At 41.4% G+C, this 17,016-nt stretch overlaps 1 protein-coding gene across 1 annotated transcript in view; it reads left to right on the plus strand.

Moving 5' to 3' along the window:
* The window catches only part of gpc1b (glypican 1b), a 75,031-nt gene that overhangs the window by 33,440 nt on the left and 24,575 nt on the right, over positions 1–17,016 (plus strand). Inside the window, exon 3 of the mRNA XM_031281151.2 lies at positions 7,559–7,717. Coding sequence (XP_031137011.1) covers positions 7,559–7,717 — 159 coding nt within the window. The remainder of the gene's footprint in view (positions 1–7,558; positions 7,718–17,016) is intronic.

Below are 17,016 nucleotides of genomic sequence, written 5' to 3' on the forward strand. Positions count from 1 at the left end.
TTTCTGCTTGGATCACATTACCAGACTGGTGAGCGTCTAGGGTCTAGGTTAAAGCCTGGGTCGGCCGTAGGTCGTTCTGTGTGGGTGAAAGTCAGGAGCACCAAAAAAGACGGACGAGTAGACAGGCTAACAGCTAACAGGAATGCAGGGTGGTAGCTGTTCGACACAGACCATAGTGTTGCCTGTAATAAGCAGTATCGGTATGTGAAAATGTAATGTGTACACTACAGTTAGTGGATGAGACAAAAAAGTAAAACTCAAATGCCAAATAGCCCTGCTATTTAGCCCTGTTATTTTTCATCTGTTCAAGTGTGGGTGTGGGTGTGTGTGCATGTGTGTGATTCCTGGTGTCCATGGGCATTTTCCTTGGCACTGGAAATAATCCACCTAGCTGTGTGGACACAGACAAACACACTGGATTAGGCTGCTAATCTCCCAGATCCCACAACATGTGTGCACATGCATGCATGCATGCGTGCAAACCCATACACATTTGAAACGGTGTCAGTTATGCAATGTCAGTTATTACCAGGAGCCATCAGTAAAGTGTGTCAGCACATCAGTGTGGTCGCAGTCATGCTATTTTGCCAAATGTGCTTCAGAAGTAGGGAAATTTACCAACTGTTCGCATCTAATGTGTCCTAAATTCCAATATGCATACTTCTCCAAGCAGTGCCAGCAGTGTCAGACAGAAAAAATAAAACCAGAACTCTAGTTAGGTTCACGGGGAAGACTAGCATGCATTCCCATCTTCTTTATTGATACGAATGTGTGGAAATATCATTGGTCTTATTCAGACCTTGATTTAAAACTACATTCTGTAGTATATACTCTCTAATCTGGCTTGGTAAACCTGGGCGTGGTCACCTTCACGTTATAAAATAATTCTGATATTGACATAGGTAGAAACAAAAAATAACAATATTAATAGATGCCAATAACAAATAGGATCTACAAATTACAAAAAACATTTTGAAGATTACCTTAGTGACATATGACACCACTGCAATTGATGACGTTATGTTGTGCTATTTCCATATTTATGTGCTTAGTCAAAAAATCATGAAATTAAAAGGGTTAAGAAAATATTTAAATGCTCAGTTCAAAAGATGCCCACTGTGCTCAGGCTAAATTGAGGCTTGATTATTGAGCTCTTTTGTGAATTTGCAGAGCAAGATCAAGCAAAATGCAATACCCTGGTTTAGGGTTGGGCGGTATCCAAATTTTGATACCGTCAAACCTCCTCCCTATTTTACCGCGGTATACGGTATTACTGTGACTAATTCAAAATGATGACGTAAGGCTCAGACGGCGTCACCAAACTGTTGGCTTGTGCACCGTTCAGAAACTGAATACCAAACACTAACACTGAAACAATAATAACATAACAACAACTTACAAAAAACGACTTTCTCCTCCACGCTGTCACGTGATGACAACCACACATAATTACATGAATTATATTTTGTGGAGTGCAAGCGGGGCAGACGTGTGCTGGGGGGGCAGCAGCGCGTGGACAAACTGCTGGAAGAGGAATGAGGGATCTGCCGCGCCCAGCACAGCCAGCATCCTCTCCATTAACTCGGACGGCTTGCTGTCGCCAAGGCCGTTCAGGGACAGCAGGCGGTCTGCTTTCTCCAGCTCCGACAGTTCAAAGAATTCCAACAGGAATGTTTTGAGTGTGTCGTACTTGCCGTTAGCCGGAGGAGCCTCTAATAGCGCCATAGCCCTGGCTGTTGTTGAGGCATCTAAGGCCGATACCACGTGGAAATACTTTGTAACGTCCTGTGTTATTCCTCTCAGCTGGAACTGGGCCTCGATGTGCTAAAACCACGGCCGTGGGTTGTGCTGCCAAAAGTCCGGTAACTTGATAGTGGCCGCGTAGATAATACCGACATTAGCCGCGCCGCTAGCAGCGGCCGGCGCCACCGCAGCAACAGCATTTTCACCACCGTCGTTGTTTGACATAATTCAGCCCCGGAACTTGTATATCATAACACCTCTCCCTTAAAGGTACAGAACCTTGGTGATGTCTCTTTCAGTCTTACTTGTGGGTCACCACAATTTAATATTTAATCCTTGTCTCCTATATAAGTGCATTGCATTTTTTTTAATGACGGTATTGAAACTGATACCATTGCTATTGTTAGACCCTGTGGTATACCGTATTACCGCCCAACCCTACCCTGGTTATCTCCAGGTAACATGCAACCTATTTTTTCTGTCCCCCAATGTCTAACCAAAGAACAGTTTCCACATATTGGTCAGGGTGTACATGCACAAGAGAAGAAGTCAAAGAAAAGTCATAGGTGCCCATAGGTCTAACACTCAGTCTAGAATGTTTATGTCTAGACAGTAACACCTACAGTATGGGCATTTTCTCAGTCTCTCCTGTCTACCTGAGCTTTATGCACAATGTTGTTGATGCAGGAAATCATACAAACTTCACACAGAAATGGACAGGTTCAGAAAGCCTTTTTTTCTGTGAGGCACTAGCTACCGCTGTGCCACTGTGATAATAGTCGAAAAATTTATTAAATATACACGGTGCTTAAAGCCAAAAAAGCCAGTGAAAAAAAAAATAATTACAGCCCAATTTTTCACCTTGCTATCGTTGAAGGACAAAAACACAGAGGTTTTGAATAAACTTTGCACCACGGGGCCATGCTCAAAATCCTCCATGAACACACTGAATAGTCAAACTCTTAATTCCCCAGCTCAAAATTGGATATCTCAATCATCTTAACACCTGCAAATGTTAACATATTCTGAATTAATGGAACTAATTTTGTATCAAAACTTGCCACAGGGGTGAAATTGTCTGAAAGGATGAAATAAACTGCTACAATGGCTGTGCATTATGTTGTAAGAGTGTTTATGTGTTATCATGTTTTTTAGTTCCTGTGGACCACAAAGAAACAAACTTACACTAAATAGTGACACTGTGATGGTGACATAAGTGAAGCATAAGGCCAGCATTTTGACTTCTCCTGTTTTGTTCACAGACTCCCAGACATATGACGGAGACACTTTGGCTTTGAGTCATTCTTCATTTCCTGTTGCCCACTCCTCTCTCTGCGTTTCCCACCATCTCTAAAAGCAGCTGACTGTCAGTCTCTCCCATGCTTTATCACAGTGTGCACAACATTATTCTGCATTCCCAGATTGCTGTTTAATAGGAGCCTTCCTCCCTGGTGAACAGTGATAAGCTAATGGTAAGGGAATTGCTCACCATTTAGCAGCCGTGTGTGTCAAAAGAAAAAGGAAAGAAGTGATGGAGGCTTTTATGGAGTGAATAGTTTCCCTAATTTTGCCCCCACGCATACATTAATTGTTGGGTGGGTGGGTGGTTTATGCATGTGTGTAATTTTAGGAGAGGCCAGATAATTGACTTGCTCTGTACTGATTTGCCTCACAGAAAGAGGTTGATTAATGCACAACACCTACTCTGTCAATTTGAATATATTTGAATTGATCATTTAATTTTAGCAGATCTTATTTATGTGTGGTTTTGTTTCATCTCTGTGCGCCAACTGCGCAATCAGTTTAAACTAAAGCTATTCATTTTCCCTTGCCGGACATGAATCGTATTATTATTATGACCTTATTTTTCAAGTTTATCTTGCATTCCATTAAGTTTATTCAGACTGCCGGAACTATTCAGGAACAATAGAGACTGGAAATGGCGAGGGCATGCTGGAAATTGCTTAATGCAAGACCAAATCTCAAATGTACAAGGAGTGGTCATGTGGTATGTAATGAAAAGATGTTTTTTTTTAGCCATCTCAAGTACAGAAAATGGGATGTGTCTGGTAGTCTGGTAGTGGAAGCACAGAAAATTGGATGTCTCAAGCATTAGCTGCCCTCTCTGTTGTGGCCCCTTAGATGGTACTGTTGGAGCCTCCCACTAAAACAGCTCTTCACCAGATTGAGCTGTCCTCCTCTGCTGATTACTCTAGTATCCTCTGGCTATGAGACTGAAGAGTGTGTGTGTGTGTGTGTGTGTGAGAGAGAGAGAGGTGAAAAAGTGAGGCCAATGATCTGCTTGTTTATCGAGCGTGGGTGACTGTCACAGATTTACACAATCCCACACACACATATACGCTTAGTCCAGTTTACTGACTCAAATGGAAGAGACTGCCTTGGTTGTAACATTAGCTGACTGTTAGTTTAGCCAACTGGAAACGTAATGCTCTGTTACAGGTGACATTTCCTGCTGTGTCGCATGTGTTTTAAAAACTGCATGCGTGTGTGTGTGTGTGTGAGTGTCCATTCTGCAGATGTGAGTGTATATAGAAAGTCATCCCATTGTTTTTTTATATATATAAAAAACGGACTGTTTCTGCCTGGCTGCATCTAAAAGCCTCACGCCTCCTACTGTGTGTGTGTGTGTGTGTGTGTGTGTGTGTGTGTGTGTGTGTGTGTGTGTGTGTGTGTGTGTGTGTGTGCGCATATTGTGCTTCTAAGTGTGTATTGTTCTTTGCACAGATGTCCTTCAAATGGCAGGCAGCAAGCAGATTGCACTGGAAGAAATGGCCACAGGCCCGTAACACACATACACACTAAAACCAGTCCAGGCATTTAAACAGCCATCCCAGGGGCTGACAGATTGCAGCTGACCCCTGATAGCGCTGTATGCTATTCCTCCATCAAGCTTCTCTCTCACTCTTCTATCCTATCCGCCTCCCTTTTTTCTTCTCTATTTCTTTGCACTCATCCTCTCATTAAATTTATTTTTCCTCCCACCGGCAAATTGCACAGACTTTACATACAAGTGCCTTTCTCCAGGTCCAAACTTTCTCTCTCTCTCTCTCTCTCTCTCTCTCTCTCTCTCTCTCTCTCGGTGTGTGGATGTGAGTCACACCATGACTAGTGAGATGGTATTGAGAGATACTCAATGTCACCTTCTCCGATCTGGGCAGACTGTCCTCCACTTTCGTGTTCGAAGAGGAAAATCACCTTTAATTGCTCCACTTTAGAGTTAGCCTGGATGAGGCACTTAAAGGACAGTTACAGAAACTGTGTTTAACATATAATCAGTAAAGTGCGTGGATTCTTGTCATACACACATTGACTGTAAAATACAGCTGAGATCATGGACTGGATATGCAGTGATTAACTCAGCCTACAACTAAAGTAAATGAAGTTGACATGCTTGCTTGTAATCGTTGATCCAGTGCACACAGAAATCATTAGCTTTAACGATGAAAAGGATGGCAGGATCAATCTTATTGATGGCAGCACTGTGCCTATAGACTTGCCCTGAGCTGAAACACCACCAGCCGCATGCTAATCACAGCCTGAGGGACATCAAATCATTAATCCCGTACTGTTTACTATATGCCTTTGTGCAGGCTATCTAAAGCTCAGTGATGTGATATTACAATACAATAAGTTTAGTCATCTCCTATTAGTCTCTCGTTGATGTAAAGTTTTTGGTTCAGTTTGTTTGTCTGTGCTCCCCGAGTGCCCTTTTAGTTGTTATTGTGCTGTTGAAATAATTAAAAGACATGGCAATGGCCTTCTGCTCAAGTATTGCCTGGAAACCATTTCTCATACCAGTTTCCAGTTTGTAGAGGATCTCATCAAGGATGCCCTCTCTCCCCGCTACTATTTGCCTTATCACTAGAACCCTTAATACAGGAAATATGGCCGTCACAGAATGTAAGCCCCATTATGGTGGTGAATATATGCAATTGTATTTCGCTGTATGCAGATGATACTTTGCTATACCTGAGTAATGCAATGTGTGATCTGCCACAGGTTATGGAGTTTTTTTTTTCAGTACCTTTTCAGGCTATAAAATTAATTTCTGGTGAGGTGGAAATGATTGGGCCTTTGGATGGAAAGGTAGACTCAGTGAGATTTAGTTAGGTGCCTCTTCCATAGAGGGAGTAATTTAATCGAAATGGAAATGGCTACAACCTGCACTCTGTCTACAAACACTGCTTAACACAAAGTGTAACCAGTGGCACACTGATATGAAATAACAATGGATATGTTGGCTTCTGTAATACAGACTATGGACTAGTCAATAACACTTACTGTTATTGTTATCACCTGATTTTAACCTGCACATAAAATACAAAGGTGAATCCTCCTTCCAACATTTGTTAAATTCGTTGGGGTTGGAATGTATCTTTTGAAACCAAAGATCACATATTCTAATTTGGAAATTTCTTTTAATGAGAGAAAGTAGAGGTTATCAACCCTCCATGTTTTGAGAAATTTTGATCAACAGTGTGACGGACAGTTGGTTAAATGGACTAGAGAATCGGAGGTGGATCTACAGAAGAAATGTGTGTGTTTCATGGCTGTGGGGAAAAGGGTTCCTAAACAGGCCCACAGTGACACAACAATTGGATGCTTCTTGTTTGCAAAAAATATTTTCTTTATTAAAACTTATACCCCCACAGAAGCAACAGCACGTAGATAGCAAAACATGTGACCTTTTTGCTGCCTGAGGAAGAGCACTGAGTTCAAAAAGGGCTGCCATCCTATCTGCATACTTGCTACAGCCTTTTTGATGTTTGTCTGTGCACTTTTAGCTATGTGGGCGCATCACAAGCTTTAATAAATATGTTCATGTGGACAAGAAAGGAGTGTTCTATCTTTATTGTCTTTAGAAGTCCAATATAATAAATTAAAACCTTTTTTTTCCTCCTCCCACCACAAATATTTCAATGTGATTTGTTGTGCGGTTTATTTCACTGTGGATTCATTGTGTGTTTGTGTGTGTGTTTGTGCTTGTGTCTGGAAATAGTGATAGTGGGGAGGAATCTTCAAAAGTGTTGCATCACACATTATCTGCTCTATTCACCTGCAAATTAACATCACCCACATGAATTTTGTTCGCCTTAGGCTTTGTTGCGTTGATGTGGATGATGGTTTTTCCGTCTTACATCATTTCTTCTCATTTCAGAAGCAAGCAGCAGCTTGACTGACGTTTTAACCAACTTTGAAATTTTCTCATACGGTATTTGGTTGTGTGTGCGTATACTCACACAGTAAGCCTTTGCATACAGATCCTTTCTACTTTGTAGTGTGTGTGTGTGTGTGTGTGTGTGTGTGTGTGTGTGTGTGTATGTATGTGTATTTGGCAAAAACATACACAGGCATGTGTGTTAGGAGTGCTCATTAAAATTGCATGGGAGCTGATGCTCTACTCCTGCTCCACTGCTCCCATTTCCACAGAGTTCTCAACATCTTGCCAGGTAATCAGGGGGGGCGGTTGCATGCAGCCCTGCCACCTCAACTGCCAACAAGCTGGTGTTTAAGGCCATAAAAAACAGCCACTGCAGCTAATTCACCCTGGCATGTTCATGTTGAGTATTTTATTGAGCAGCAACATAGGAACTATTAATCTCAGTGATGTTGAGTGCTGCCTGAATTGATGGAACCTGTTAATGCTAATGCCATGGTTGTTCTCTGCTTTTCTTCATCCCCTCATATTCTCCTTCTTCCCTATTGGTTCTCTTTTCCTCGACTATCCCTGTACTTTTCCTCCACCACCTCCCCATCCTTTCTCCCCCTCTGTCTCCACCTGTCCTCCTTGTAGGGGAGCACCTGCGCATCTGTCCCCAGGGTTACACCTGCTGCACCAGTGACATGGAGGACAACTTGGCCTTGCTAAGCCGCAGGGAGATGGAGGGACTCCTCAAAGACGTTGGCCGATCCTTACAGGCCTCACTCACTGGACAGTACAAGGCCTTCGATGGTGAGTTTGTGTATATGCAATAAGTGTATGGGTGAGGGAATTAGATTTAAGAAAAAAGATAATCAGCTCATCCCGTTTGTAGTATTCCCATATACAAGGACTTACATACACCTACATTGTATTGCCAATAGTGGTGTTTTTCCTTTCACATACTCATCCTACACACAGACGTACACTTACACGCAGACTGACAGTAAGTGTAAGAGATTATTATACAGTCTGCAGATTGATGAAAAGCATTGATCTACTGTCATGATTCAACAGAGGAGGTTGGTAATGCCTTGCAGTGGTGTTGTCAGAATGCCAAGTTTTGTTTTTTTTACTTTGGGACCAAGTTTCCTAAGTCAGTGAAGTGGATCCTACTTATCAATACTTGCCTATTTCATTGGAGGAGTTGAGCCTATAGTATGTTTTCATTTCTATCAACTGAATCAAATAAGGCTTTACATACAAAGAAAACTATTTCAATTCCTGACTTCAACTCTCATGTCCCATGAGACATTGCAGACAAATTATGTTACATTTTCCAGTAAAATGTTAACCTATATATATGATTGTAATTGCTGTGTTGTAGCGACATGCACTGGAGCAAGAGTCTGAATCACTTGGTCTACTTTGAGTCTGCACCACAGCAACATATTGTTTAAGCTCTTAATACTATGAAATAAAATCTGTACTTAATTGCAGTGCTCCGAGTGTGAGAGAAGAAGTGAGAGAGACAGAGAGAGGGAGAATAAGAGAGGGATTTTCAATCTTAGAACATTGGCGCACCAAGGCAATTATTTGTGTCTAATGACCTGCTCCAGTTAATAGAAGGGTGTCTCTGTGCTCCACTTGTTCCCCTTGGCCAGTCGGCGACAATGGATCTGTCAGTCGGGGCTCTGAGTTTGGCTAGTTAGCCTGACCTTTTCAGATCACGGTGATTAGTGGCAGAGTGACATTTCTTTACTCTTCTTCTAGCGCTCTGTGTCCTCTGTGTCTCTCTCATAGTCCCTCCTTTCCACTCAGGCGCTGTTGGCTGTGCCAAAGGGATACAGTCACCCTGCCAAGCACGCATGCACGCGCACACACACACACACACACACACACACACACACACACAAACACAACATAGAAATTCTCCAAGTTTATGTCATCCTACAGTTCTTGAGCTTTCACATTCTTCAAGCAAGCACCTCATTTAGCACAGCATGCCAGTAAACAACACAGACTACAGACACACACATTCCTGCAGCACTCAGCTCCGACCTCTAAACATTCTAATGATGTGCATCCAAAAACTGTAGTTAAATACACAGACACACGGCACAAACGTGGTAATTTGTGTTGCTTCAGAATTAAGTCATTTGTAGCTTGTTTTGTTCCTGTGTGCTTTTACAAATTTCTGAAATTCCTCCCCTCTCCTCTCCAAAGCGAGCCGCTCCAGCTCTGTTCAACTTTATATATTTTTTTTGTCCCTGTTTCTCATGTCCACTTGTCTCACTCCAATGAGCATCAGATGGCGATGGCAGAGCTGACAGAGGGAGGAGAGAAGTATGTCTGTGTTGAGACCTTGAGGTCTAAAAACCATCTGTTGTTGACTGCGTCCTCTGAAGGCGAGAGCTGAGCGATAGACTGGGGTTAATTGGATATAATACTTTACATTTGCTGCCAGATGATCAGCGCAATTTTGGAGGATCCCGCCAGCTTTCTAAAGACATCCTGTTGTTATCTTTTGCTGTTGAGAAGTGCAAAGTATGATGAGTTACTTTTGTTTCAGGCTTTGATAAACAACTTACGACCATTTTAGAAGTGGATTGGTGTTTGGATCTTGGAAAAATATTCAGTAAGGTTGATGTTTATGGTTAAAAGTAGGTGAGTATTTTGTTCATATAATAATAATAATAATAATAATACATTGTATTTATGGCCGCCTTTCATAGCACTCAAGGACACCTTATGGCTGAAGGAGAGTACAGTGACATTGTACCATGCTGACAGTCCCTGCACATCTGGCTGTGTTTAGCAGGGTGTGGGCTAGCTAGCGCCATGTGGCTAAGTGTAGGGTGTTACAGTTCCAGCACAGGCAGACTAGGCCTTTTTAGGTCCAGGGACTTTGGAAGAAGCCACAGATTATAGGACCAGCGAGCTCACATACAGCTGGCTCTGGGTCTGCGAGTGTGTACGCTGTATATATGTGAGCATGCAGATGTGTGTTTATATGCATGTGTTTGTAAGTTTGTGATTTGGTGTGTGTCACTGTGTGACTGAGTGAAAATGGTCTTTGTATAAAGTATGTGGGTTTGTGGTTTGCACTTGGTACTCCCAATCTCTTCATACTGTGTAGAGAGGTAAGAAAGTAAATGATATATCACATTAAACAAAGATGCGTATAATGCAGAGGAGGAAAAAAAAAGGGGGGGGCAAAGGAGAGGATGGAGTGAAAATGAGACAGATAAAAGATACTGAGAAAAAAGGGATGTGTCGTTAAAGCAAGGACGAGGGTGAAAGATAAACAGGTGGAAATGAAGAGTGGTAGCTAGAGAGAGAGAGTGAAATTAACAGAGAAAGAAAGAGGGGTTTACATATGAAAGTGAGAGGGAAAAGGTCAGAGCGGACACAGAGAGTGATGGCACCAAAGGGAGCTGTGTGTTAGATGGCAACCAGGTGTGTTAGACAGACGGAAGCCTTAAACCTGGCAGGTGGTGTTTGGCATACTGGTGCCATCACTAGCATCTGGATTCACTGTGTGTGTGTGTGTGTGTGTGTGTGTGTGTGTGTTCACTTGTACTGCTGCCACATATACTGTACATCATGCAATATTAACAAAAGGCATGCCTGTTACTTTTGAGAGTCAAATTTAAGATATGCAACTATGACTTTCTTAAGGTAGCCAAATGCCTCGTCATCTAATTAGTGACGCGCAATAATGGATGAACGAGATTCCCTCTGTCCCTACCTACCATCTAGCGAAACCACAGCCATGGGAACGTGCTTGGCAGAATCCGCCAATAGTACATTTACATTTACAGTATGTAAAGCACTCGTGGTCCTGCAGTATTCTGCATACAACTGCAAACTCCTGTCCTGGTCCCACTGCTTACAAAACTTGAGGTCCTCTAACACCAAGCTTGTCTGTGCCTTGATTTAAAAAAAAAGAATTGGGACAGAGCTAAAAATTAATGAATATGAATAGAAGCCCATCCATGTTTCTATTTGATTTTCTCAGTCATTTGATGTTATGAAAAAAAAAATAACATTTTAGTTGTGCCTGACCTCTTGTTTTAAGTGTGTATGATTATGGCAGCATGCCTTCAGAAAAGGGCTGAAATGATTAGCCAGTTTACTTCAATTATTTTGATAATCAATTTATCATCAAAGTACATTTTTAATAATAAAAAAGCCAGACATTATCTGGTGAATATGTTGGTGAAGTTTTATAGATCAAACGGTTTTTTTAGTGTTTTTGACAAGATAGATGAATATGTAGATACAGAGAGTTCGGGTCAAAGAAACTTAACTCAGGAATTATCCATACACACAGACTACACACACACGTTTGTGCACTGGCACACAGTATTTATGAGCAGCCAAATACTTATTGGCCAGTGTGTTCCAGCCCATTTCAGTTCAAGGCAGATCAGTGGTCATAGAGCTTAATCTGATTTGAAGAGTACTGGCTGGCTGGCTGGCTGGCTTATGGGTACACTCATTTCTAAAAGGCCAAGCAGGACTTGCTTATTTATTCATTTAAGTAGAGCTCTGAACATCTCCCAGCTGGACTGTTAAGTAATTCCATCTCCTCCCATGGAGATAGACTGAGGAGTAGCAGTCCACCAGAATGACATATAGCACTCTCAATTGTATCCTATCAGATTGAGGAAACAGGCCCTAAACTTGGATCAAAGGACAAATCTATATCACCATCAGCCGATAGCAAGCGGCAGCCTGCGGATTTCTTTTCCGCAACTTGTCTGGCAGCTCACTTGGGAGTTCTGATACAGAGAAAACACTGTGCTGTAATCTTAATAAGAAGATATTTTGGTAATTTGCAAGTGAAAAGACATGCATTTCTAGGTTAAAACTGGAATACATTTGAGTTTATGACTATATTTCAATGTGTAGTTGACCTGCAATACATTGAAGTCTACATTTAGAAACACCTCTCAGTATTGTATAACGCCATACAATTCAACAGCACCACAGACTACAGCTTTCAAAATAACCTCAAGTGTAATCAAGACCTTTCTAACATTTTAAGGTGAGTCTTATTGCAGGGTGTTGTATTTCACTGCATTAGTTTTAGCTCAGTGTACCTTATACACTGGCCACTGATTGTTTTCAACCAAATTTAGCCCTGTGTTTTTTTACTTTTCACCTCCAAATCACTAAACCCAACTAAGATTGGATACTGGTGGTACATTCTACATCTGTGTTGCAATATTCCCACAGTTAAGCTACAGACTTGATTCACTCCCACCTCCCACGTCTCGCTGCCCACCTTCTAATTTCCTGCTTTCAGGGTCACCTCTGATGATGTCATGAAAGACAAGGACATCTGCTCCCATTGTGGTGCTTGATTGGCTCATTTTATCTGCATGCAAATCACGTTGGTGGGGACCTGGAGTACACTGGCCTAATTATGCCAAACACATTACTCACTAGGAGCGATGGCGCCTTGGAAGGATAAAATGAAAGAGAAAGAGAGAGAAAAAGAAAGAGGAATGCAGTGTTAGAAAGGATGGCATTGGGGCAAGCTGTGGAAAGTAAGATGAGATAGAGGGAAACCAAACCAAATGAAAGTGAGGGTAAGGAACGGTATGGAGCTTGGGAGGTAACAAGCATGGGAAAACAGCTGAAAAAAAAGAGAACCAGATGGATAGAAAAAGAAACATGCATGGGTAAATGGTGCATAATGCTAGCAAGGGAAAATCAGAAGAGAGGATGTGGAATACAAGCTTCCACAGAGAGCCTGTTGATAAATGACATGCATTATGTGATGTGTCAGCTTGTTTAATATAAGGGACCTTTTAATCGCATCTAAATGCTGGCTGAGGGGCTTGCAGTGCTCCTGGTGCACAGTATGTGTGTGATAAGTGTTGTTATTGATGGAGAGTCAGACTGACACACAAACAGTCTAATGGCTCCCATATCATCATTTGTGAATTCAGAGCGCCCAGGACAGCAGTGTTTGTTTGTGCCTGTTGTGTTTATTTATATTGTCCTTGCACAGGTAGGGAACTAACAAAGGGAAGGGCTTTTGGTGTTGTTGTTGGTGGTGGTGGGGGTGCCTGAAATTTTGCAGCTCTGTGCCTCTCAGTAAACATAGAGGATATGTTTTGGGTCCTGTGAAGTGGATATCGCAAAACCTTATTAACATATTTCAGTTAAATTAAGGAGGAAAGTAGTTAGGCCTGTGCCTTTTAAGTTAGATGTTTAGGATGCGTTTTTCGTGCAAATTGGACCACCATATTGCCATTGATTAAACACGTTAATCGGCCGTAACTCAGTAGTCCTGAGTCACATGAATGTTGCACAATTCATTCTTGTATAAACGCCTAATATTCCCAGACATGATTTGGATATTGCCCAAAAGTCATTGCAGCTGCCGCCCAATCAACATGATTGTGTATTTTGATGCAGATCGGATCCAGATGTAGCTTAAAATGTTCCATCATTAAAATAACAAATTTAGAGCAGTGTACAGGCTTGGCGAAGGTACTCTATGTGCTCTCGGAGTACTTTCTAGTTTTATTTTTTAATGCACCAATGGCACCTGATTTTCTCCTCCTCTCCTCTCCTCTCCTCTCCTCTTGGCATATGCCTCATCTTTTGCTCTCTGTCTCTATCCTCCCTGCCAAAGAACCATCTAGCTAATATGATCATCCAGCACTTGCCAAATGGACAAATAGAATTAAGGCTGTCTGATATGAAAGAGATATTCAGTTGTTGCTTTTGCAGCCCTGTTTTCCTGTCTTACTCCCTCTCATTCTTTTACTATTCTTGTCAGTATCTGGCGCACTGCTAGAACTCAGTTAATCTGTCATGTTTCTTAGCTAGTTTTCTATTTATGGCCAATAACTATATGTGAGTGAGTGCATGCATCTACAGCACACTTAAGCATTCATGTCAACATCAGTGTACGAGTATCTACTTTCATTTGTCTTCCATTTCAATGTGTGGGTAGTATTCTCCTGCAAAGAACCATGTGATTTAAAGATCAAGCTTTTCCCAGGATTACATATCTTATACATTTTTGTTAGTCCTTCGGCATAGTCCCGAGTGCTTTGAAACATTTCCTGCACATGCAAGACAATGTTAACTGCCAATTGGAGGAAACAAACACCAACATGAGTTTTCACGGGAGACCTGAGAGTTTGGTGAGAAAATACAAGTCGTTAAAGGTTTAGTGATTTCTTGTCAGCCTGTGATTACTTAATCACCAACCTGTTTTAGATCAGATTAGTCAAACAGCTGGTGTGAGCTGCAACTTTATTAGACAGCGGTAAATGTTGCTAGACCCGCTAAGCCCTCTGTATGAAAACCTTGAATCTGGATTATCCTGGAATGAGTAGCACAAGCCTTGGTCAGTTAATACCTCTGTGTAAGAAGGGAACAGCGAGAGTGATTGGCTGCTGGAGGAACATCAGTGGTACCTCTGCGTTACACAGAATCTCTTGTCACTGTCAATAACACAACTTGACACAGGAGACAGAGTGAGAGACCCCAGGGAGATAGAGACAGGGCATGTGAAGGTAGAGGCCACTTGTCTGGTTTGAGACTAAGAGTGTAGAAGAGGGGGAAATACTTTCATTTTATGGTATATAAGGATTTGTGTGTACACTTTAGAGTTTGTGTGTGTGTGTGTGTGTGTGTGTGTGTGTGTGTGTGTGTGTGTGTGTGTGTGCGCGCGCGTGTGTTTAATCAGGTTTAGAAGCAGTGGTATAAGTGGACGTAGGAATATAGTTAAAATAAGCCTCTGACATGTCAAGGTGGCCTGGATGTGAAGCTCGGAGTGATTACAAATGAAATCATTAACTCCCCTCTCACCGCGGGAACAAAGTCATTAAGACACACATGCTTCACTTGGCTTATTCTAAGTGTGTGTGTTAGAGAGAAGAAGAAAAAAAGAAAAGCAGAATGGGATGGAGGTAGAGTGGCGAGAGAGATTTTCCTAATCCACTGTCACATTAAAGAAAAACTTTTGCTGTTCATTTTGAAAGTATGGATTATCATAATTTTAAAAATGATATTCTCCAATATTTGTATACAACCCACTATTGATGTTTAAAATAATGAACTATTTCCCACTATTACAGTATGCATCACATCAGACCAAACTCAGTAGCTCATTTTGCCCGTTTTTAAACAGCTTGCTTGAAGTTATTCATTTGTGCAGCAGTTATGATAAGATCATAGAGTCACAATATGAATCAACTTAAACTTGATACATGACAATTGTGAATTATAGCCCAGACCTACTCTGTTAACAAGTATAATCAGTCTGGTATGGTTATGGACAGAACGAGTGTAATATGCTCAACAGATTGTAAAGCCCTTGGAGGCAAATGTGATTCTGGTTATCAATAGTTTTTTGTTTTTTTTACTGTATATACATCTGGGTTGTAAATAAAAAGATAAACTCCTGCACACTGTCTCTTTCACTGATGGTATACTTATTAATACTATTTATTTGTGAATTTACCGTGTCGGTCTGCTCGAATGTCATCAGGTATAACTATATACTGTAAAGAAATTGACTTTGACTTTTTTAAAATTTTTTATGTACTAGTTTGTTATTTGTGAATGATTTGATCAAATATTTGGATCAGACGACAATTAAGTATCCTGATGTAATTCAAAATGACAGAAGAGAAGAGTTACCGGGCAAGATAGAGTACCTACAAAAATAGTAATTATCGATCCTTACAACTAACTGACATCACCTATGTTAAGGTTTGTGTACATTGAGGGGTAATAAAGTGTTCTCCTGACTACTACAGTGAACGTGGCTAAAACTATCCACTCCACGTCCAATGTGCTGGGATATAGAGCTGCAAAGATGAATTGATTAGTTGTCAACTATTAAATTAATCTCCAATTTTGATAATCAGTGAATCAGTTTAAATCATTTCTTAGGAAAAAAAGTTCAAAATTAAGGTCAAAGGTAAAAAATTCTCATATTCCAGTTTCTTAAATGTGAATATTTTCTAGTTTCTTCACTCCTCTATGACAGTCAACTGAATATTGTTGGGTTGTGGACAAAACAAGACATTTGAGGACGTCATCATGGGCTTTGGAAAACACTGATCGACATTTTTTCACCATTTTTTGACATTGTATAGACCAAATAACTAATCGATTAATGGAGAAAATAATCAACAGATTAATCGACAATCAAAGTAATCGTTAGTTGCAGCCCTCCTGGGATATCAGCAATCAGGCACCCTCTCCCATCACTCCTTCCCCTGGAGACCAGACGCTGGGGGAGAGAAGGTGGAGGTTATGATTGAGGGAGAGTGTAAAAAGGAGCGGTGAGGGAAAGAATGAGCTTGTAGCTCCCTGTATCATGGAAACACAAACAGATGAAGAATGAGAAAGGTCATCTCCACACACAAAAGCACAGGCGCACACACATGCACAGGGGGCTTTGTGTCATACTAATGATGCTCATTATTCACTAGAGCTGAAGGCCAGAGGAGAACTGGACAGCATGATACCGTTTACCAAGATCTGCCCTCCACATGTGGTGATCCCAGAGCACTTCAAAACATGCCCTAACCACATAAAGGGCCCTAGCTTGCACCCGGCGCAGCACAAAGCCCGACGCAAGTGTCTTTAGTGTAAGACCGACGCAGTTGTCAATTTCTCCAGCACTGCGTCATTTACACGCAACATGCAAAATATTACATATAACATATGACATAATCTGCCATCATATAACAATGCGCCAAGGTACAAACGCGGCTGGCTTTTAAAGGGAATGGGAGATTACACTCTGATTGGTTTATTGCATGTTACGCCCAAAACACACCTATGAATTAATGAAGACACTAAGTACAACCCTTTGGAACCATGCGCCCGGCACACTGACCCTTTTTTCCGCCGTCAAACTCGCAAAAGTGGATTTGGACACGCCCTAAACGCACCTGCGCCAGGCGCTTCACGCCGTGCGCTTAGATCGTTAAAATAAGGCCCAAAGACTGTAAACACAAATGTGCATAATTCATTTAGGGCTGTCCAATTAATCAAAATTCTAATCAAAAACAGAGTAATCGAGAAAATACGCACATTACGTTTTGCAAGTTAAACTCATATTA

Source organism: Sander lucioperca, chromosome 9 (assembly GCF_008315115.2).
Source record: "Sander lucioperca isolate FBNREF2018 chromosome 9, SLUC_FBN_1.2, whole genome shotgun sequence".
Lineage (NCBI taxonomy): Eukaryota > Metazoa > Chordata > Actinopteri > Perciformes > Percidae > Sander > Sander lucioperca.